Source organism: Mesoplodon mirus, assembly GCF_964341445.2.
Source record: "Mesoplodon mirus genome assembly, chromosome: 12".
Lineage (NCBI taxonomy): Eukaryota > Metazoa > Chordata > Mammalia > Artiodactyla > Ziphiidae > Mesoplodon > Mesoplodon mirus.
In genome coordinates this window covers 75,003,021-75,023,192 of record NC_138988.1, presented here as the reverse complement: position 1 = coordinate 75,023,192, position 20,172 = coordinate 75,003,021, and the positions used below count along the sequence as shown (strand labels likewise).

Here is a 20,172-nt window from a genome sequence, read left to right as displayed (position 1 = left end):
GCTGGAAAGGTAATGCTGGCAGCACACCACCAGAGAGGGAAGAACAAGAAAGGGGCCCTTTATATACTTCGTTACATTTAATCCTCAGCACAACTCCAGGAAGTAAGTCCCTTTACAGAGGAGGCAAACTGTGAGGTGAAGAAATCTGCCAGGGCCACAGGGCCTGTCAAAGAACCTTGAGTTGCTGTTTTGGCAAACACTTCATCCCGATGGCCTGGGCTCTCTCCACCACTCAGCCCTGCTCTGAACGCCAGGAGTCTGACTAGATCCTTTGGCAAGTGATGAGCAGAAATTACTCTAGCCCTCCCGCCATACTTCCCAACATCTGAGAAAGCCCATCACTGATAAAAGGGCTGAATTACAGGCTGCAGAAGCCATCTCAGGACGTGACAATTCAATTTCCCCAAAGAAACAAGATCCTGGAGGAAAGAACCCAGAGACGGGGGTGGGAAGAGGGATGGGTAGTGACCCCAACCAACCATTCCAGCCGTGAGGCGAAGAATCCCAGGTTTCAAACGTCAAGCCCTCTCCTCCTCCTCCACCATGTTTATCACAACGGGGATCTCAAAGTTCGGAAAGTTCCTCAGCCATTTACAGCATAATTACCCAAACTTCAAAATGGCCTAATCCACAAACCTAGCCAGCCTAGGTCCCCTACTCCTGCCTTATTAGCAGCGGGGTCTCACTACAAATCCAGTTAATTACACAATGAGATGGAAACATCTACTGTTATCTATTGAAAAATCATTGCCCCCTGAAGTCATGCCATCCTGGGGTGGGTTGAGCCCCCGGATTTCACCAGGAGACAGACAGCAAGCGCCTCAGCCTCGACTGAAACTGTTTACAGCGCATGGGCAGGTTCCACACTAAGACACATTTGATGGAACTGATTTAAGGCTCTCATTAAAATGTTCCTTTGTTGAGCACAAGACATCTCCCCACCCCCAGAGGAGATTCCAGGCCTCCAGTCCCCAGCCCTCAGCCTGCCCTAACTCCCCCCACCAGAACCCACCCCTTCGCTAAACACCAGTCACCGGATTAACATCGCTTAACATCAGAGTCGTCTTCTCATGGAAGGAATTTAGGAATTTAGCATTTGTTGAACAAGAGCCCCGTCTCCACCAGAATCTTCCCCAGAACTCTAAACATCAGCAGTGAAGGCAGACATATCTGGCACCCCACACACCAAAACCCAAACAGCCTGCAGACCTAGGAAGCCTGTGAGCTTGGACTACCGGCCCATATGGCTGGGCCCCCTATGCTGGCTGTGCAAAAATCTTCCATACTTCCTCCGGGAGCAGATGTGGGTTCTGCCGTGAGCATTACCACCCCACACATCAGAAGGAACACAGGGCAGCTCCAGAAACACCTCCTCCGAATCCGGGGAACTTGTTCTTACCTCTCGGTCCTGGGTTACAATTACCTCTCCTTTTACAGCTAGGGGTGTGGGAGATGTTCCATTCCATCAGCACCAAACCCCTCAACAGCTGGCAGGCCAGGGAGATGTCAGAAAAGGCAACTCTCCCCACCCTCCCCACGGCCACTCTTCAAAAGAGGAGGAAAGTGATAAGCTCGCACCAGGTCTCTTGGGCAGAGTTCCCCCAGAGAGGGCTGCTGCCAGGAACATCACCAAAGATCGTGGGTTTTGGAAGGGGGTACGGGGTGCGAGGGGCATACTTCCAGTCCAGAGTGTTTCGGGTGTGCGGGTACCTTGGCGCTTTCCTCTAAAGCACTTCAACACCTCGGTGGTGACTCTCAGGTGTGACCAAGCCAGGAAATAAAGCGAGGGGAGGGTTCGGGTCCAGTCTGCCCTAGAGATAGGGGCCACACCCTCATCAAAATGCTGAGGCCCTCCAAGAAGGCAGAATGAACTCTTTTTGCCTTTCTGCCCGTAGAAAGAGAGATTTTCTTTCCTTGCTGGGGAGAGAGAGGATGGAAATCCAGGAAGGAGCAGAACCAACCCCGTCCGCACCTTTGCAGGCCGGCCATGCCCGATTTTGGCAGCGGCCTTCACACATGAGTCACCGAGACAGCCTGGGACTCTCAGCTCCCAGATCCGACCCTGGGAGGGAGTGGGCTCAGGGCTCGGGCCGGGAGCTGGAGGAGATGGGACGGACCCTCACTCTTCTTTCCCTTCTTCCGCCCTCACCAGCAGGGCCGTCTGGGTCCCAGCCTGGCCCAGAAACTTGGAGGAGGGAAGCCGGGAGCGTCCGGCCGGCATAGGTAACAAAGCTCCGCGCCCCGCGCGCCGGTCGGTCCCGCATCCGGCCACAGGCCGGCCTCCCTCACCTAGGCTGAGCCTGCCGGGGGGACTCCATCTCCCCCACCCTCAGCCACCGCGCTGCACCCCCTAAGTGGGGGGGCGGCGCCGTTTCTCCCCCGCAAAGAAACGCCCCACTGGAGCCCGGGAGCCGGCAACTCCCGGCAGTTCCCGAGCAAACTCTCAGCTCGGGCCGGGAAAACTCCGGGGAGGCTGGAAACGCGTCCTCGCGGGCGCGGGGGCGAGAGGAGCCCGGCCGAGTAAGCGGGGGCTTCGCCATCTCCCGGCCGCCGGGACCTCGTCCCCCGCCCAGAGAGCCCCTGCCCCACGCCCGGGTGACTCCCCCGCTCCAGTTGTCCAAGCCCACCTCCACGGCGCCCCCTTTGGCCCTAGGGGCTCCCGCGCTCCCCCAGCTCGCCGGGACTCACCGCCCAGCAGCGGCAGCAGCAGGACGCTGAGCAGAGGCAGCCGGCGAGGGCTGCTCGGGGTTCCGCGAGCGGCTCCCATCCCGGCGGGCCCGGGAAAGGGGGCGGGCGGGCGCACGGCGGGCTAGCGGTCAGCGCTCCCCGGCGGGCCCAGGAGGCCGAGCACACCGGAGCGCGGGTGCCGCTGCAGCAGCCGCAACCGGAGTCAGAGCCCGAGGCGTCCCGACCTGGAGCCGCGCGCGCCCGGTACCTCCGAGCCGTCGCGCGCCGCCGCCGTCTCCGCCGCCGCCGCGGTCAAGCCCCGCCCCGCGACGCCCCCTCGACGCCCCCCTCCCCGCCGCTGTGGGGAGGAGCTCCTACTTGGGGGAGGGGTCTGGAGACGGATGGGGGACAGAGAGTAGGAAGCCCCGGGGGAGTGTGGGGACCTGAGCGAGGTAGGGGAACGGATGCTGTGCCTACCACCTAGTGTGCAGGGACTCAGGGGACCTAAAGTGACTTTTGTGATTCCGTGGCTCCTGGGGAAGATCGTGGTTTCTGGGCTTTCCTGAGGGCTGTGACCAACAGTTCCCCCAAATTCTCCGGGTTGGGGGGAAAGGGTGGGCTCTGGCTCACTTCTCAGCAACCTGAAATCCGGAGGGAGATCCAGAACAGAAGGGTGTCCTTGGTATCCCCAAGCAAGGTAAACTGGAGATACTGTGGAGCCCCAGGAGAGAAGCAGCCTGGAGAAGAAGAGGACCAGTGCACGGCTAGGGTCTGGTTTGGCCCTGGACCAATCTGAACCCAAAGGTAGAGAGAGACTGGGCTCTCTGAACACCAGGCTGAAGGCTGTTAAACTGACAAATTCATCCCAAGTCCATCTCCAGGCAGTCTGGGCTGTGTCAGGGCATGGCCAAGTCTCCAGCTGAGGGGAGGCCCAGTACAGCCCTTGTTCCAGGCGCCCCCCACCCCCAGCGCCACCACCCCCACATTCTTTCTTTGTTGTGAAAGCAGCAAGGGGTGTAGGAGGCGGGTCAGGAGGAGTCAAGCTTTGGAAGATGGGCCCCAGCTGCTGCTGGGCCTCCAGGATATGCCGAGAGGGTATGGATAGTAAGTGCCTCATCCCCCTCTGGCTCCAGAGGGCCCCCCAGGCCTGCTTAGACCTCCCTTCCCCCAAGCAGCTGGGAGGAGGAGGGGCCACCACAGAGGGCCTCACAGGCCAGGAGCAGTGGCGCCAGGACTCCAGGGTCCTGCCACATGGCCGCCACATGTCCCTGACAACGCAGTCCACAGCACCTTCTCCTTGGGTTGTGGGCCTCCCCCCATCCCCCAGACGCCTGCCTGCAGGCCCTGCTGGAGAGGATACACGAACAGGGGAAGGAAGAGAGGAGAGATCCAAGAAGCAACATTCCTCCTATTGCCCCATCCATCACTGCCCCTCACCCTTCTGTGAGGGGCCCCAACACCACCCTTGCTTCCTACCCTGTTCAGTTAGGACTCAAGTGGCTGAATGGTTACCTGGTTCTTTTATTTAGGTGAAGTGAAATACATGGACCTGAAGTGAGGCAGCAGAGGGAACAAGAAGGCCAGGGCAAGGCAGGCTGGCTGGCCAGCCCCAAACCCTCTGACAGAAAAGCCAGCAGCAGGCTGCATCTCTGGGGTGCATACCTGCTCCTTACCCGCTCTGGGGCCCCTAGTAGTAGAGCTAGCTACTCTAGAGGACCACAGGGTGGGGAGAGGATGTCCTGAGGGTCCTTCCTGAGGGGGATTCCTGAGGAGGGAGCTGAGACCCTCAGGGCAGCAGCAATCTTCTGGTTAACCGCTCCCCCTTCACTGTCCCACCTTGGGGCTGGAAGAGCCAGGAGCAATAGGGAATGCTGTGAGGACTGTGTGGGGGACCCAGCAGACCTGGGGGGGTGGGTTGAATGTCAGCTGCTTGAAGAGAGGTCCATACTGCTGGCACTGAGGCCTCGGGAGACCTGAAATAGACAATAGCATGCCATCAGCCCAGGGACCTCAGCCTCCCAAAGACTGTCCCCTGGAGTCTTATCCATCTCATGGCTGCAGTCTCTCTCTGGACCTAGGATGGAGCCTGTAACCTCAACCCCAAGCTCTGGGCTTTGTTTAGTCTTTGCTACGATTTCCCAGAAGGCCACAATCTGGTGGAGAAAATACCTGGAAGAACCACATGAATATTGGCATATACTTTGAATGTGTTGATACAGGGGGTCGTTTCCCATTAAAATGTCATTGCTACTTCTTTAACAGAGACTCATTTCTTGTTATATAACTTGTACAGTCTTTATACGATCTCTACAATATCATGATATAAAAGTGCTTCGGGATAACATTATAGAGACTAAATCTCATCAATACATCCTTTGCATAATTTCTCACTGACATCGCTGATAAAATAAAGCAGAGAACTCTTCTCCAAAAAAAAAAAAAAAAAAAAAGTCATTGCTGTTTTCTCAAATGGAGATGAGTTAATGCTTTTTTTTTCTTTTTCCCTTCTCATCTATTGCTGAGTCCCCAAGGTGAGGAGTATGGTGGCTATAGGGGGAGAGCAATTAGTATCCCCAAATCATTCCTGAATTATTCATAATCCCAAAGTACCCCATTTAGAGAACATTCATTCTTGTTCCCCTCCTGATTAATTTATTTGCTACTATCTCTGGCCCGAAACTGTCCCTTGGCGGTCACCACCCCCAACAAGCTGCTTGATTCCTGTCTGCCCACCTCCAATTCCCTGGCAAAGCCTTCATCCCAGATGACTCTCCCCTCTCCCCACTGGGCTTATCCTTTCTTTCTCACCCACCAATACACTCACGAGCACTGCTCTCACCTGGAGGGGTGCTGCACTGGGTTGGTTCAGATAGTTCAAGGAGGCCGCCCGCTTCATGTTGCTGCTACAATGGAAAAGAAAGAATCCAGGCCTCTTCTCTTCTCATGGGTGGCCCTAACGCTTGGGACTCTTGGGCACCACCACACACACTCAGATCATTGCCTCCCCACCATCTGACCCCGCCCCCCCCGCACACATACACGCACTCTCTTATCTTCATCAGTCACCAGCATCTGCTCAGGTACTGTTGTCCCCGCACTGGGGCACCCATTTTTCCCACACTCTCTCTCCACAGCCACCCCAGTGACCTCCTCCACGTTTCTCTCCAAGATTCTTCTCCTCCAGAGATGAGGGGCCAAGCGGAGTTGGAGGCCAGGGCTCACCTGCCTACTCTGCCATATCTCAGTCTCAGTGTGTACCTGGAGGGCCGGGGCTCGGTCCCCTGGAGCTTCCTCACCAGGAGTTCGCTGCTTCTACGAAGCACATCTCGGATCTTGCCCAGAGAGCCGCTCCTCTGCAGGGCCCCGCTGCCATCCTGGTAGAGAGGGATGGGGAACAGAAGCTAAAGGGATCCCAGGCAGACTGGCCTCTGAGTCTACTCCTGCCATTTATTCTGCACACCTCCCCCTCCCCCCAAAAGCCCAGTGACTGAAAACAAGAGCCTGGTCAACAGCTGGCTTGCAAAGAGACCCCTGAGAGGGATGGGCTAACTGAACTGGGATGGGGACAACGTCCCCTCCGACACGCACGTCCTACACGCATCCTACAGGCTCAGAGCCTCTCACCACCACCAGCAGGAGAGGCAGGAGAGATGAAGGGGCGATGATCAGACTTACCCCTGACCACTCCACAGCCACTGAGGCATCTTCACCTCCCTCGAATTTCACACTGCCCCCAAGGCCCTCCTGGGAGGTCCTTCCACTGTCACCCTCTCCAAGCAGCTCAGCCACCTTGGTCTGGCTGATAGGGTCAGTGCCCTGGAAGGAAAAGGAAGGAGCTGGGACTTCCCACTTCTGAACTCCTCAGGATGGGGCTTCCAAACTTTTTCTCACCATCAGCCGCAATAAAGAAAACATTTTTCTTTGAGACTTCCCAGTACACACATACTGGAAAGGAGACACTCACCTTTTCTATTTGCAATGCTTTCCTACATAAAGATACACATCGATCTTTAGCCGAGGCCCACACTGAATTGATTTCAGGACCCACTGAGTCAAGACCCTCAATTTGAGAAACTCCGATTCAGGGCTCCCCTCAACCACAACCCTCTCACCCACACTGCCTGTGCCCCGCCTCAGAAGATTCTTCACATTATCAAAAGGCAGGGCTTCCCATAATAGTCCCATTTAGTGAAGTGAACCTTGAACTTGGAGTCCTGACCACAAAGGGCAGGTAGGGGGTAAGAACACACTTAGAAAACAACCACAGTCACAAAAGAGTCTCACCTGCCTGTCCTGTCTTCCTCCTCAGCCTCTCCTCTTACCCTTCAGAGAGTCACAAGCAGCCTCAGTGGTCCTCCATCCTGTCCCCAGGGCCCTACCTTGCAGACCTCCTTCCCCTCTTGGTCTCTGACCTGTTTCCGGGAACGCAGAGCACATTCCTCCAGGGTCTCAGCTGCCTCCAGCTTTCCCTGGCGCCTGTACAGAGCTCCGAGGTTTCTCAGGGTCGTGTTTACTGTGGGGCTGTGGCAGGGGAGACCAGGGAAGGAAAAGAAGATGGACTCAGAACACAAGCAGGAGAGAGAGGGAGCAGAGCTAAGGCCGAGGGAAGGTCCAAGGGAAGGAGGGGAAGGTCCAGGAAGCCGGAAGCCGGGCTTGGATGGAGGGCATTGGAGGCCAAGCCGGCTGCTCACCCGCAGCTCACCTGCTCACTTTGCAGGCCTTGTACCAGCCTCCATACTCGGTGTAGGGCGTGCTGCCCTCACGGTGCCGGCTCTGCAGGAGGACAGAGGGGGAGGTGAAGCCAGAGATGAGAGTACCGAGACACTGGGGTACAAGCTGGCGCAGGGCTGGGGTGCAGGCTGGGCTGGGGAAGGCACCATGCACCTGGGGCTGGTGCTTGGATGGGAAATGAGGAGCTGGGCTGGGGCAGGAGTAAGTCAGAGGCCCTGGTAGCCTTGGGCTCCCCAGGCTGGGCTCCCCACTCACTTTGCTCATTTCCTCCCGCTCCTCTGCATGCATCCAGATGGGCTTGTGGTTGTCTGGGGGTGATACATGGGATGGGGTGGCGAGGTTAGAGAACGGAGCTGGACAGTACGGGGGGGCCAGGACCCAGAGGCCGACAGGGCTGGACTAAAGGGGTCTGGCTCCCCCTTGGGAACCACTGTGGTCAACCCCCCAACCTTTGGTCTGCATGTCCTTTCCTCCCTGAAGCTCCCTGCCCAGGCCCTCCCCACTCACCATCCACAGGCCCAAACTCCTGCACATGGGCACGGGTCAGGATCTCTTTGTAGAGTGTCTCAGCCTCAGCATACTTCCCTTGTTTCAGGTAACAGGAAGCCTGGGGGCAGGAAGGCAAAAACACAGGAGCAAGAGGTAGAGATAAGGTCTTGGCCAGGCCTGGGATTTCCACTTCTTGGTATCTTTATGACTTTCCCCAGAGATCCACCTCACACCTCTTTGTCTAGCTGCAGGGTCCAGGGTGTTCCCACTCCACTCCACTCCCAAGAGGCTACGGAACTTCTGCCTTCCCACGGGAAGGAAACAGACCCCTCAGCCCCAGAGGCAGCCCCAGAGCTGGGCACAAAGGCGATGAGGTCAGTGTACCAGACTATGATGCTTCCCCTTCCCTCCTCCCACCACCTTTGCCCTCACCAGGTTGTTCTTGGTCCGGGCTACATTAGGGTTGTCCGGCCCCAGCTGCCCCTCATAGATGGCCAGTGCCCGCCGGTAATAGCGCTCCACAGCCTCATACTTGCCCTGGTTTTGGCACAACAGGGCCAGGTTGTTCAGCTGCTTTGCCACATCTGGGTGGTTGGTGCCCAGGACCTGGAGGAGTACAAAGGACAGACAGATGGCCGTGATTATGTGTGTGCTTGTGTGTGTGTGCATGTGCATGTGTGTGTGTGTGTGTGTGTGCATGTGCCCATGCAGGGAGCAGGGGGAAGGGAATAAGGCAGAGATGGGGGGTGAGACGAAAAGAAGTGAGGGGCAAGGGTAGATCAGAAGAGAGATGGTGGAGGAGGGGTCATCGCAACAGGGAAGAACAGGCAGAGGGCACAGGCACCTTTTCTCGAATCTCCAGGGCCCGCTGGCACAGCGGCTCTGCCTCCTTGTATTTGCCCCTCTTGCCATAGAGCACAGCCAGATTGTTGAGTGTGGCAGCCACCTAGGAAGACAGGCCCGCCCCCATCAGAAACTCGTGCTGCAAAGGACCTTGAACAGCAGGGCCCCACGCTGCACAATGCCCAGACAAATGGACTCTGCCACCCGAACCAGAGGCAGCGGAGGGGAAAGTACTGACCCCCGTGGCTCTGAGGTTCTCCATGGGGGTGGCATCACCCTCTAAATAGATTTTTAGACATTTCTGGAGGCAGGGTTTTTTTTGGTTGCCGTAAATATTGGGGGCCTTTGGGGAGGCAAGGATGCTACAGACTGCCTGTGTGGGACAGCTCAGGCAACTTTTGAATGTCCTGCCAGACTTTCAAACACTGAATATAAGCTTTGATGCTTGGTGGGATATCAAGACAGGAGTTATGTTTCCTGAGAGACATCATCCCTGCCTATCACGCGTCATAACACAGGGAATTCTTTTCCCAAAGTCAGCTCAGGCATCTTTTGAATGTCCTGCCAGACTTTCAAACGCTGAATGTAAGCTTTGATACTTGGTGGGATATCAAGACAGGAGTTATGTTTTCTGAGATACATCATCCCTGCCTCTCATGCGTCATAACACAGGGAATTCTTTTTCCACAGTCAGCTCATTTTCAAAAATATCTTATTTCTCATTGTCTCCACTTTGACAAATCTAGCATTTGTCTTGGCACGCTATCCCTACTTAAGGTTACTTCTCTCTCTCTCTCTTATCTCAGACAAATAAATCTGGTTCATTATTACTTATTCTAACACTGGATTTTAATCTTGCATGCGCCAATTCTTCTGCTCTGTCATTTTTCTAATACGTACTTCTATGTAGAATGACTTACCTGTTTTACTTCTTCTAAATCTAGAGTTATTCAGTCGTTCTATATCAGACTATATTATGTCTTCTAGCATTGCTGCATCAACACAACTGTTATTGTTTTGCATTTTCATTTTACTGTAACGTATTATACATATTATTTTATTATAAATTACTTTCCTTGTTTCTCTTTTATATTAATAGGGTATCATTCAACTTTTGAGGAAATTATACGGGTAGCTTGGTTACATTATCTACGAGTTAAGTTTTAGGAAAATATTCATTATAAGAAGGAGTCATTGGGTCTCAGAGAGTTGAGAACCACTGGGAACGGCAGACAGAGCCTGGGAGAAATGAGTCTTCATGCCTCCCTCCTGAGAAGCCCCAGGGAGTGGGCTGAGGGAAGCAGATGAACAAGCTGAGAGAGCACAGGGGAAGGAGGGCAAGGAATACTGACAGCAGGGTGGTCCCGGCCCAAGGTGCTCTCCCGGATGCTGAGGGCATCATTCAGCAGGAGGGCAGCTTCCTTATACTTATTCTGGTCCCTGTAAGAGGACAAAAGTGGCAAGGGGTTAGCCCGAACTCCGGCCCTAAGCCATCTCCTTACTTCCTTCCCTTTGGGACAACTGAGGTACATTTAGGGATTGGGGCCCCCCCATGAGGAGACAGGAAGCCTGGTGGGAGCAGTGAGAGGGGTTCACTGACACACGCTGAGAGTTGCCATGCCCAGGGAAGGCCATAAGGCATAAGATGCAAGAGGAGGGGATCCCCCCCAGAGGAGAGATGAGAGAAGCAAAAAACCTGAGGGATGAGTATTCTCTGAGGTCAGGGGCTCAGGTATGAAAGAATAAGAGTCTGGTATAGAAGAAAGCCCCCAGGTGGGAGGGAGAAGAGGTTCCCTGTGGAGAGGAGGAATGAGAACCAAAGGCGAATCAAGGCGGGAACGTGGAGGCAGGTTCGTGCGAGGAGGAGGCCGTACTCACCGATACACCAGAGCTAGGATGTTGAGCATAGTGGCCACGTCGGGGTGGCCACGGCCGGACGTGCGCTCCAGGTCCTCCAGTGCCTGCTTGCAGAGTGGCACAGCTACCTCATAGCGACCCTGGGCTGCATACTGGATCACCAAGTTGTGCAGTGTCCGCAACCTCGCCGGGATCTCATAGCCACTGTGCTGGGCACCCGGGCCACGGGACACTACACCGTCACAGAAAAAGACAGGAGACTTCCTCAGATGACGCTGCCTCTCCCTTTGCTGTCTGCCCTCCCCACCCCACTCCAAGACTTGTTCCGTGCCTGTGTCTACCCCCCACCAGGCTCCCTGCATAGACCTGCCTCAACTGCTACTCTATTGCCTATTCCCTTGCCCCATGCCCATCACAATCCCATTTGTTCACCCAGTCATTCATTCATTCAACAAACTACTCAATAAGCATGAGGCATGGGCTGTGCCAGGGATACAAAGATAAGAAAGACCTGGTCCTTTCCCTTGAGGAGCTCATGCTCTTCCCCTCCAGGGTCACTCTTCCACTCGACTGTGAGCTCCTTACTGGCGAGACCTGTGTCGTGCTCATCTTCATCTCCCTGGTGCCCAGCACAGTGCCTGACACAGGCTAAGTGCTTAATACATGTTGATGAATAAGGGGGAAGCTGAGGAGATCAAAGTACTGGTCCCTGGCCCATCTCCAGAGGAAGTGGAAAACCTATTCCTGGATGGTGAGCATCCTGTGTTCAGGGTAGGCCACAGCTGCGACCAGCCTCCTGATGCCCCCCCTTCACCCTCCAACTCCAGAGGCAGACTCACAGCCATTGCTGGGGTCCTCTTCCTCCTCATTGGGGAAGAGGTCATCCAGGGAATCCTTGGAGGCATCACCTTCCTTCTCCTCCTGGAAGGGAAGAAGCAGCATGTCTGGGCCAAGATAGCCTCAGTAGCCTCTTCAAGCCCCCTCTAAACCATGAAATCATTGACAGGTGGGGCCTAGGACAAGTCCCTTGTTCATGTCCCTGCCCCTGGGAAGGCCAGCATCTGTCCCGCCAAGCTTAGGCCTCTCTTGTTCATAAAAAATGAGAGATGGGGACCTCCCTGGCAGTCCAGTGTTTAAGATGCCGTGCTTCCACGCAGGGGGCACGGGTTCGATCCCTGGTCCGGGAACTAAGATGCTGCATGCCGCAAGGCACGGCCCAGAAAACAAAAAATAACAACAAAAAAAAACCAAGAGATGCTTCAGCCAAAATGTCATGACTTTCCCTTCCTTCACATCCAGAGAGCTTCCTTCCTTCCTAAGCACCCTCACCCTCCACCTCTTTCCCCCTCAACTCTTGTAATTATAGTCCCGTGTTGATCCCTGTGTGTTTACACTGATTACATGTCTGTCCTGGCTCTCCTGAGGGCAGGGGTGTGTCCTATCTTATTGACACGAACCCAAAGTGTCTAGCTCAGCCTGACACCCTTCATCTGCCACCACTCACTCTGTATGTAGTGCCCAGTCCTTACTGAATAACCTACTTTCACACCAGGCAAAAATGCTTCACCCCACCAGGCACTGCAGCCTTGTACAAACACTTTCAACTCTCCTGCCCAGATTCACCAGTGTGTCCCATACGAATCATCCCACTTTCCCTGGGTCAGACCACCTTTCCAGCCCTGGCACCTTATCTATGAATCTATCTCACACACACACACACACCGGTCTAGAAAGCTCCTCCCTCTCCCTCACAGATGACCAAAATCCATCCCAATTCCTAAACCAAATAAAAAAATAAATAAAATCAAATTTTAAAAATCCAACCTAAATCTTGCCCATCCCTGTTTCCCACCTCCTCTGTGAACCTTTCAGACCATTCCAGCCCCCAGGAACCTATCTCCTTGGGAGCCCTCCCACACTGACTGAACCGCTCCTCCAGCACTGGGCACTTTCTGTTTGTGTTGTCACATACGTGTTCTCACATGTAAGCCTTGTTCCTACAGCTACACTATAAACTCAAGAAGGCAGAAACTCTCTTTTGTAGTTCCTTACATCTACCTGCCACACATCTTCTTGCATTGCCTAAGGCACAGAGATATAGAAATGCCTGTTGAGTGAGGGTTAAATTCCACACATTTTGAGAGCAAATTTTAGGACTTGCTCAACGGGGCTGCGCTTTCCCTAATTGCAGAGCTCAGGGTTCTGAATTGGAATTGTCCAAATGCCTATCTGTCCCCCCCAAAAAAACCTATTATTGTCAGAGCAGGAACTCTGCCTTGTTTACTTTGCATCCCCAGCAGAGTGCACTGCGCCTGACATATAGTAGTCATTTGATGAAATGTTGACTGAATGAGTGACCCTTGTTTCTCCCTTGCTGTCTTCTGGAGTTGGTGTCAGGACCTGAATTCTGCCAGGTGGGGGCAGGCTGGGCAGGGCTGCTGGCCCTTGTGGATGATGGAGCAACTGCCCCCACGTTTGTGGTCACTCCCAGCTGTCCGCCCCCCAACCAGCCTCGCCTGCACATGCTCACCGCGGTGTGCCCATCCTCGTCATACTGACGCAGCTGTCCCAGGAACTCTAGGTGCTTCTTTTCCTCCTCCAGCTGAGCCACGGCCTGTTCGCTGCGCTGCAGCCGCTGCTGGGTGCCTGCCAGCTCGTCCCGGAGCCACTGGTTCTCCTGGCACAGCCGCCGGACCTGAGCCCGCAGCTTCTGTTTCTCCGATTCCACTGTGCTCAGGTGGTTGGCCAAAGCCAGCATCACCTAGGTGGGCAATCCTGTGAGCACCAGGCTCTGGATAGGAGTGTTGAAGGATAGGCGGGAGAGAAGCCGGCAAGACTGGCAGGGGCCAGGAGGCAGGGTTGGGTAGTGATGACTCTACCTTCAAAACATACCCTGAATCCAATTTCTCACCACCTCCAGAGCTACCGCCCTGGGCCAAGCCACCATCAAGTCCCACCTGGATTATGAGAATTGCCTCCTCACTGGCCTCCCTGTTTCTGCCCTTGTTCCCCTAGAGTCTGGTCTCAACCCTGCAGCCAAATGATCCTTTTAAAACGTTAAACCACATCACTTCTCCACTCAAAACATTCCAATAGCCTCCGTCTCACTCAAAGTAGAAGCCAAGTCCTTACGATGGCCTACAGTTCCACAGGATCCGTCCCCTGCCTCCACCACCTCTCCAACTTCACTTTCTATTTTGCTTGCCCTCATTCACTGTCCTGCAGCCACACTGGCCCCTCAGTGAACTCATCCGGAAGGCTCCAGGTCGGGGCCTTTGCACTTGCCGTCCACTCTGTTTAGGATGCTCTTCCCCCGTTTACTGTATGACTCATTCCCTCATCTTCAAATCTTTGCTCAAATGGCGCCTTTTCAATGAGGCTTTTATTGACCACCCTATCTCAAACTGTATCCTCTCCCCATACGCCCCAGTCCCCTTCCTTGCTTTATTTTTATCCTTTTATCCTTAACAGTTATCATTGTGGCATACTGAATCACTTATTTATTCGTGTATTGTCTGCCTCCCCCAGCTAGAATGTAAGCTCCAAGATGGCAAAGGTTTATGGCTGTTCTTGTTCAGTGATGTGTCTCTAGTGTCCAGGAGAGTAGTGTCTAGCACATGGTAGAAGCTTAATACATATTTACTGGGTGAATGAATGCAAGCAATTATTAGGACAAGGGGATCCCGAGTGACCTCCAAGCCCTAATCAGACAACTGCTTCTCCATCTACCCTGGGCCACTTGGCACCACCTCCTCCCCCTCACCTGGGCCTCACTCAGCCCCAGCTCGATGTTTTCCATGGAACGGCGCAGCTGCCGGGCCTTCTCATGCACCAGCCCTTCTTCATGGCCTCCCTGCTGCAGACACTCGATGGTTTGGGAGAGGCTTTGCAGCACAGCCTGGTGTTCACTGTGGAGGGCCTCCAGCCCTTGGCTCACCAGACGAGTGCTCCCCAGGATCTCCTCCTGGCTGAGCCGGTGCCCTGCAGGCTCATCCCGCTGTCCCAATACCAGGCCCGACATCCTGGCTGGGGGACCTTGCCTGGGCTACAGAGAAACAACAGAGCTCAGGTGGGGTAAAGATTGGAAAGAGTGGCTGAGCGCCTTGGGCGGGAGGGATCCAAATGAAGGGGCGAGAACCAGTAGGGGGGGACCCTGTGGTTTAATTGGAGAGAGAGAGCGACCAGTGGGTTGGCAGGCTGTGATGACACTAGACACAAAGCTAAGGTCGTGGGAAAGAGAGAGGGAGACAAATTGACTTGAACGAAAAACTGTAGAAAGAACAAAGGTGCTGAGAAGTAGCAGAGGGATTTAGAACTAAGGAACACAATAGAAAAGGAGCTGGAGTGAGAGCTTGGGTTAGGAAAAGGAATCAGGAGTGTAGAGACAGCACTATAGGGAACACAGAGGGTGTCTGAGAGAGCTGCAAAGAAAATGGAGTTAAAGCAGACCAGAGGTATGCAGAAAATAGTGCAGAGTTTTCAAAAAAGGGGAACGAATAGGTTTCAAAGTTAAACCAAGAAAGAGAGGGAGAAGAAAAAGAGAGGAGCCTTCATCACAAGACCCAGATGAGAGGGGCCTAGAGGCTCAAAGTCTTCAGGTTGCATCACCCACGGGGCTGAGCCCAGCATCTCCAAACCTGGTCAGCTCTGCCTCTTTCCCCACTAGCCTGAAACCCCAGGTCTCAGGCTGTCTTCCTACTTCCTCAAAAGGGCCTTGTTTCTCATCTTTGAAGTTTTCTTACCTGTATATAGCCCTTGGTTGTGGTGTTCAGGCAGGAGCTCAGAAGAAACTCTGTTCAAACAGCCAGGAACTCAGAAGGATCTGCCCTGCCCAAAGTCCAGAAGCCCAGAGTTCCCACCCCTTCTCTCACCACTTCACAGCCACCCAGAGGACCTGGCATGGAGCCCCACCCAGGACAAACGCCCTCCCTCCCCTGCCTACAGGTCTTCAAAGACTACCAATGTCCCTCCTCCTTCCCCAAGCCAACGTCCCACCCCAAGCCTGGGGAGCTATTTTCTCCCAAGAAGGGAGTGAGATTTGATCTGAGACCTGCGGCAAGGGGCGTGTCTGGGAAAGGGTGAAGAGGAAGACCTGGTCACTCCTAACCCAGTCATTTCTATGGTTTTGTGTCTATCACGATCACATACTAACAGGCTCTGAGAGGAGTCACCTTAGGGTACCTCCCAGACGCCCGATGATGCAGGGAAGAACGGCAAGTCTGCTGAGCGGCTGCGGGATCACAGGGAAACGCGGCGCTGGGAGGTGGTCTCCCGGGCCTGGGAATGCTGTGGAGAGGTGTCCCAGGCTGTCGACCTGCCCTGAGGCCCAGGGTGGGGATAGAGTGAGATGGGCAGGGGTGACGGGAGGTGGTGCGGGTGGACGGCCGAGGTCCGTGTCACGGACGAGGGCCCGGGACTGACAATCCCGAGGTCACTGAGTCAGTCTGTAGCGCAGGGGGCGGGGCAGGCCGTCTGTCCCTCTGTCTGGACGCCGAGGGGCGGGAAGAATCGCGGGGGGGGGGGCGGAGTTTTTAAGGCTGACTGGAGTTGTGTAAGTTCGGTCGGAGAGGCTCATTTGTTCATTTGTCTGGGAGTGCAGGAAAGAGGTAGCGGGACTTCAACTCTCAGCCCCAGAGGTACCCTCAAAGACTCACCCGCAGTCCGTCGATCTCGCTGCCGCTCTTGCCGGTACTGCGCCTTTAAATCCATCATGGCTGCCGCTCGAGGCAATTGTTTTGACGGCTCCAAGGGGCGGAGCCTGTTCCACAGTCACGCGACCTAAGAGCCACCCGGGGATTGGCTCTACCACGAGCAGGGAGCGTAAGAGATGTGTGTCCAGCTTTGTCTCGGGTTCTCTGACCGCCTCTTTTTACGTCATTAAGGAGCGACAGAACGGGGACCTGTTAGCGTCATCCAGTAGCACCAGGCGGCCTGGCTAAAGGTAATGGTGGCGTGCTGAGCCAAGCTGAGCCTGGTCCAACTCATGGCCTTGCGGGCACTGACCCGCGCTCTTGGCTCTGTGAGCCTGACACCCCGGATTGCCGCCGTCCCCGGCCCAAGCCTGCTCCTGGCCTCCCAGGTAATCCACCGTACCCGGGAATGTGGCTGTTTCCGTTCGGGCAGCCGGAGAGGGGGGCTCCAGGAGAAGCGAGGTGGGGGATGCGAGTCTGCTTAGGAGTCACGCCGGCCTGTGACCTTGGATAAGTCACTCTCAGCCTCAGGTTTCTCCTCTGTATAAGTGTTGCTATCTCACAGGGTCCCTGGATTCCTCAGACAAGATACTGGAGGTGAAAGTGCTTTACAGACAAATGTACAGGTTTCAATAATAACTAACACTTATTGTCTCTCATAAGCCAAGCATAAGTAATAGACGTTTTAAATAAGTGAATTCCTTTCAATCACTTTATAAATTAGTTATTATATTCCCATTTTACAAATGAGAAAACATAAGTAGTCGAAGGTCATACACCAACCATTGGTGCTAGGTAATTTGGCTTCAAAGCCTGGGCTCTTAACCATTATTATAACCAAGGATGAGTTACTACTGAGATTAGAGAATTCAGGGCAAGATACCAAGAATAGGAGCCTAACATGATATCTCAAGGTTCCTAGTGGGCGACTGGTGAGTTACAGAAAAGAGAAGTTAAGTCTTACCTCCCCGGACCTTTCAGACTTATGGTAGAGTTTGGCAGATGCATACTTAAAATTCAAAACCAAACCAGCCTACTTTGTGAAGTGCTGGGAATTCAAAAGGGAACAAGACATAAATGATCTCTCCCCTCCATTCATATCTGAAAAACTCTCAGAAACATGCAGCAAAATGGGCAAAAGGCATTGATGCCAATGGTGGTACATGGGTGTATGGAAGTTACCAGCCCTGGAGAAGGGAGTTGTTTAGGGAAGGAAAAGTTTCTTGGAGAAGGAGAGTTTTGAGCCAAATTTGGAAGAAGGTGCACCAAGGGGAGAACATTCCATTGAAGAAATACTTCAGAGGTGAGAGGATCAGATGAGGAGAGGTAATCAACACACATACACCTAGATAAACATTCCGAACTGGTATTTGTGCAAGCTGTGATGGGTGGAGTTTTTGGATAGCTGGTCTGGGACTTCCAGGAGGAAGGAGGCTACAAGCTAAACTTTGTGCCCTCACCCTGGGTTCTCTGAAGCTTTTCCTTCAGTTAGCTTTCAAGTGAAAGAGATTTCTGTTTATCTCTAGGTGACAAACAATGTCCTTCTGCTGCCCTCTCCCTCGATGTTGCTTCCCTGCCGCCCAGTCCTTACCTCTGTGGCCCTTAGTGCTAAGTTTGTGTCCTGGAAGAGTCGTACCAAGTATACCGTTATGCCAGTGAAGATGAGGAAGTCTGGGGGCCGAAACCATACAGGTGGGAGCAAGGACAAGAAGATTTCAGCAGTAAAGGGCAAAAACATGGTAGGATCCTAGGCCTGTATTTTGATACAGGCAGAGGAATGTAATTAAAAAGCATTTATTGAACTCCTGCATGTAGTACGTGTGTAAGAGTAGAATACAAAGCAACAAACAAGTGGTCTGTGCTTCTAAAGATAATGTAGGTAGTTGAAGAAAACTGGACGTACTCAGGAAGTTATATGACATTTCTCTTCACACCCTTCAAAAATTGACAATAGTTGAACACGAGTTACATGGCTCTCAGTAAACTTACTGAATTTTGTAATTTGTAGAGACTTTATCTGGATGTTTTATACAATTTCAATATCATAATTATGTTTTTACCAAGCTCCATGTAGGTGTTCACCCTCACCCCATTGTGCTGTGCAAATTTTTATCATTTTCTGCTTGTGTCATAATGTTGGGGAGCGCTGCTCTCTGCCTAGGATGGGTCTGTTCCCAATGCTGGGAACTGACTCGTCTGACCAGGGTCATGTCCCTGCACTGTCCTGACCACAGGCCGAATCCAAGTGCACGGTATTGGTGGGGGCCACAAGCAACGTTATCGAATGATTGACTTTCTACGGTTCCGGCCCGAGCAGGAATCCAAGCCAGGACCCTTTGAGGAGAAGGTCATCACTGTCCGCTATGATCCCTGTAGGCAAGTTTGGGATGTGAGGTGGTAGTATGGCTGAATGACTGCTCTGTGGCTTTTCAGGATACATGAGGCTGCCTAGATGGTCTACTTACCTGTGCCTCACTCTGAACAGGTCAGCAGACATAGCTCTGGTTGCTGGGGGCAACCGGAAACGCTGGATCATTGCCACAGAAAACATGCAAGCTGGAGATACAATCCTGAACTCTGACCACATAGGCCGAATGGCAGGTGAGAGATGGCTGCCAGGTGTGTGTGGGCTGGGAGGCTGCAGGGGTTCTGGTACTGATGAAATTCTGTCTTTTAGTTGCTGCTCGGGAAGGGGATGCACACCCTCTTGGGGCCTTGCCAGTGGGGACCCTCATCAACAATGTGGAGAGTGAGCCAGGCCGGGGTGCCCAGTATATCCGAGCCGCAGGTATGAAGAAAGGAGCTGCTTGGGATCTTACAGTTTGGAAGGCCAAGGGGTACCTGAGGTTGCAACTCTCTGAACCCATGGGCCCACATCTGGTCCACTGGCAGAGAAAAAGAAGGAAAAACAAGGCTGAAGAGGTGCTTGTGTTTTGACCTAAAACCTTCCATGTATCCTGCTTCAGTGTTTCTCCTCCTCAAAGTATGTGTGGTGTGGCCCCTTGGAAATCTGCCCCCCACGTCCTGCTCTGTGGAGGGTCGCAGAGCTGTTTCTCCCTTTCCCAGGGACCTGTGGTGTGCTGCTACGGAAGGTGAATGGGACAGCCATCATCCAGCTGCCCTCTAAGAGGCAGATGCAGGTGTGTGTGGGGGGTGCAGGTGCGAGGGATCAGCGAGGGAGGAATTTTGGGAATGTACCTGACCGGTCCAGGATAGCTCCCAGGTGTTTTATGTTGAGAACTGCCTCGAGCTGGGTCTGTCCTTTTCTGCCATGTGACTAGGCGTGCCTTGTCAGGCTGGCACCATGATGGAGTAGGGAACAGTGCCTTTTGTTTTCAACTACTGTAGGACCTGCACTCAGGTTCAATTATGTTGTGCTTTCCCCCTCTCCTCTCCCTTCTCTTCTTGAGTGTAAGAAGTCTCCCAAGAGTCCATGCCCTCAACAATGTCAGGCTCTTTCCCCCCATGGTGCATTCCCCTCCATCTGCTTTCTCTTTCAGGTGCTGGAAACGTGCATAGCAACAGTGGGCCGAGTATCCAACGTTGATCATAACAAACGGGTTATCGGCAAGGCCGGGCGGAACCGCTGGCTGGGAAAGAGGCCCAACAGTGGGCGATGGCACCGCAAGGGGGGCTGGGCTGGCCGAAAGATCCGGCCACTGCCCCCCATGAAGAGTTACGTGAAGCTGCCCTCAGCTGCTGCCCAAAGCTGATATCCCTGGACTCTAATAAAATGTCCCCCATTTTAATCTTTCTGTCTTTTTTTGGGAGGGAGGAGGTACATACTGGATGAGGGGGGGCGCGGGGACAGAAGCAAACAACCGTTGGCCGAAGGAGAAAGGAAAGAAAAGTATGGGGCAAACACGGGCCGTTCCCCTCTCATTTCCAGTGCCCC

At 53.8% G+C, this 20,172-nt stretch overlaps 3 protein-coding genes across 9 annotated transcripts in view; 1 reads left to right on the top strand and 2 right to left on the bottom strand.

The window, feature by feature from the left end:
- The window catches only part of PTK7 (protein tyrosine kinase 7 (inactive)), a 61,263-nt gene extending 58,324 nt beyond the window's left edge, over positions 1-2,939 (bottom strand). The window contains exon 1 of the mRNA XM_082639889.1: positions 2,689-2,939. Within this exon, the coding sequence (XP_082496015.1) occupies positions 2,689-2,767 (79 nt within the window). The 5' untranslated portion in view covers positions 2,768-2,939. The remainder of the gene's footprint in view (positions 1-2,688) is intronic.
- A 1,229-nt stretch (positions 2,940-4,168) lies between these two features.
- KLC4 (kinesin light chain 4) lies at positions 4,169-16,192 on the bottom strand. 7 transcript variants are annotated; one of them, XM_082639894.1, is made up of 17 exons: positions 15,759-16,192; positions 15,330-15,379; positions 14,351-14,632; positions 13,118-13,348; positions 11,427-11,508; positions 10,609-10,819; positions 10,083-10,170; positions 8,732-8,833; positions 8,320-8,493; positions 7,906-8,005; positions 7,654-7,706; positions 7,370-7,440; positions 7,080-7,188; positions 6,343-6,483; positions 5,926-6,041; positions 5,507-5,570; positions 4,169-4,640 (listed from the first exon to the last, which is right to left on the bottom strand). In XM_082639894.1, exons 3-17 carry the CDS (start codon positions 14,606-14,608, stop codon positions 4,590-4,592), a joined length of 1,851 nt encoding a protein of 616 aa, XP_082496020.1. In that variant the 5' UTR covers positions 14,609-14,632; positions 15,330-15,379; positions 15,759-16,192; the 3' UTR covers positions 4,169-4,589. The 7 variants fall into 7 exon arrangements, with proteins under 7 accessions (XP_082496020.1, XP_082496018.1, XP_082496019.1 ...); XM_082639892.1 differs by having other exon boundaries at positions 15,330-15,414; positions 15,759-15,827; XM_082639893.1 differs by having other exon boundaries at positions 15,330-15,409; positions 15,759-15,779.
- A 277-nt stretch (positions 16,193-16,469) lies between these two features.
- On the top strand, positions 16,470-20,026 carry MRPL2 (mitochondrial ribosomal protein L2). Its single transcript, XM_082639899.1, has 7 exons — positions 16,470-16,666; positions 17,804-17,969; positions 18,512-18,653; positions 18,763-18,878; positions 18,955-19,065; positions 19,344-19,417; positions 19,778-20,026. The coding sequence occupies exons 1-7, from the start codon at positions 16,571-16,573 to the stop codon at positions 19,988-19,990; spliced, it is 918 nt and encodes a 305-aa protein (XP_082496025.1). The 5' UTR covers positions 16,470-16,570; the 3' UTR covers positions 19,991-20,026.
- The last annotated feature ends 146 nt before the right edge of the window (positions 20,027-20,172 follow it).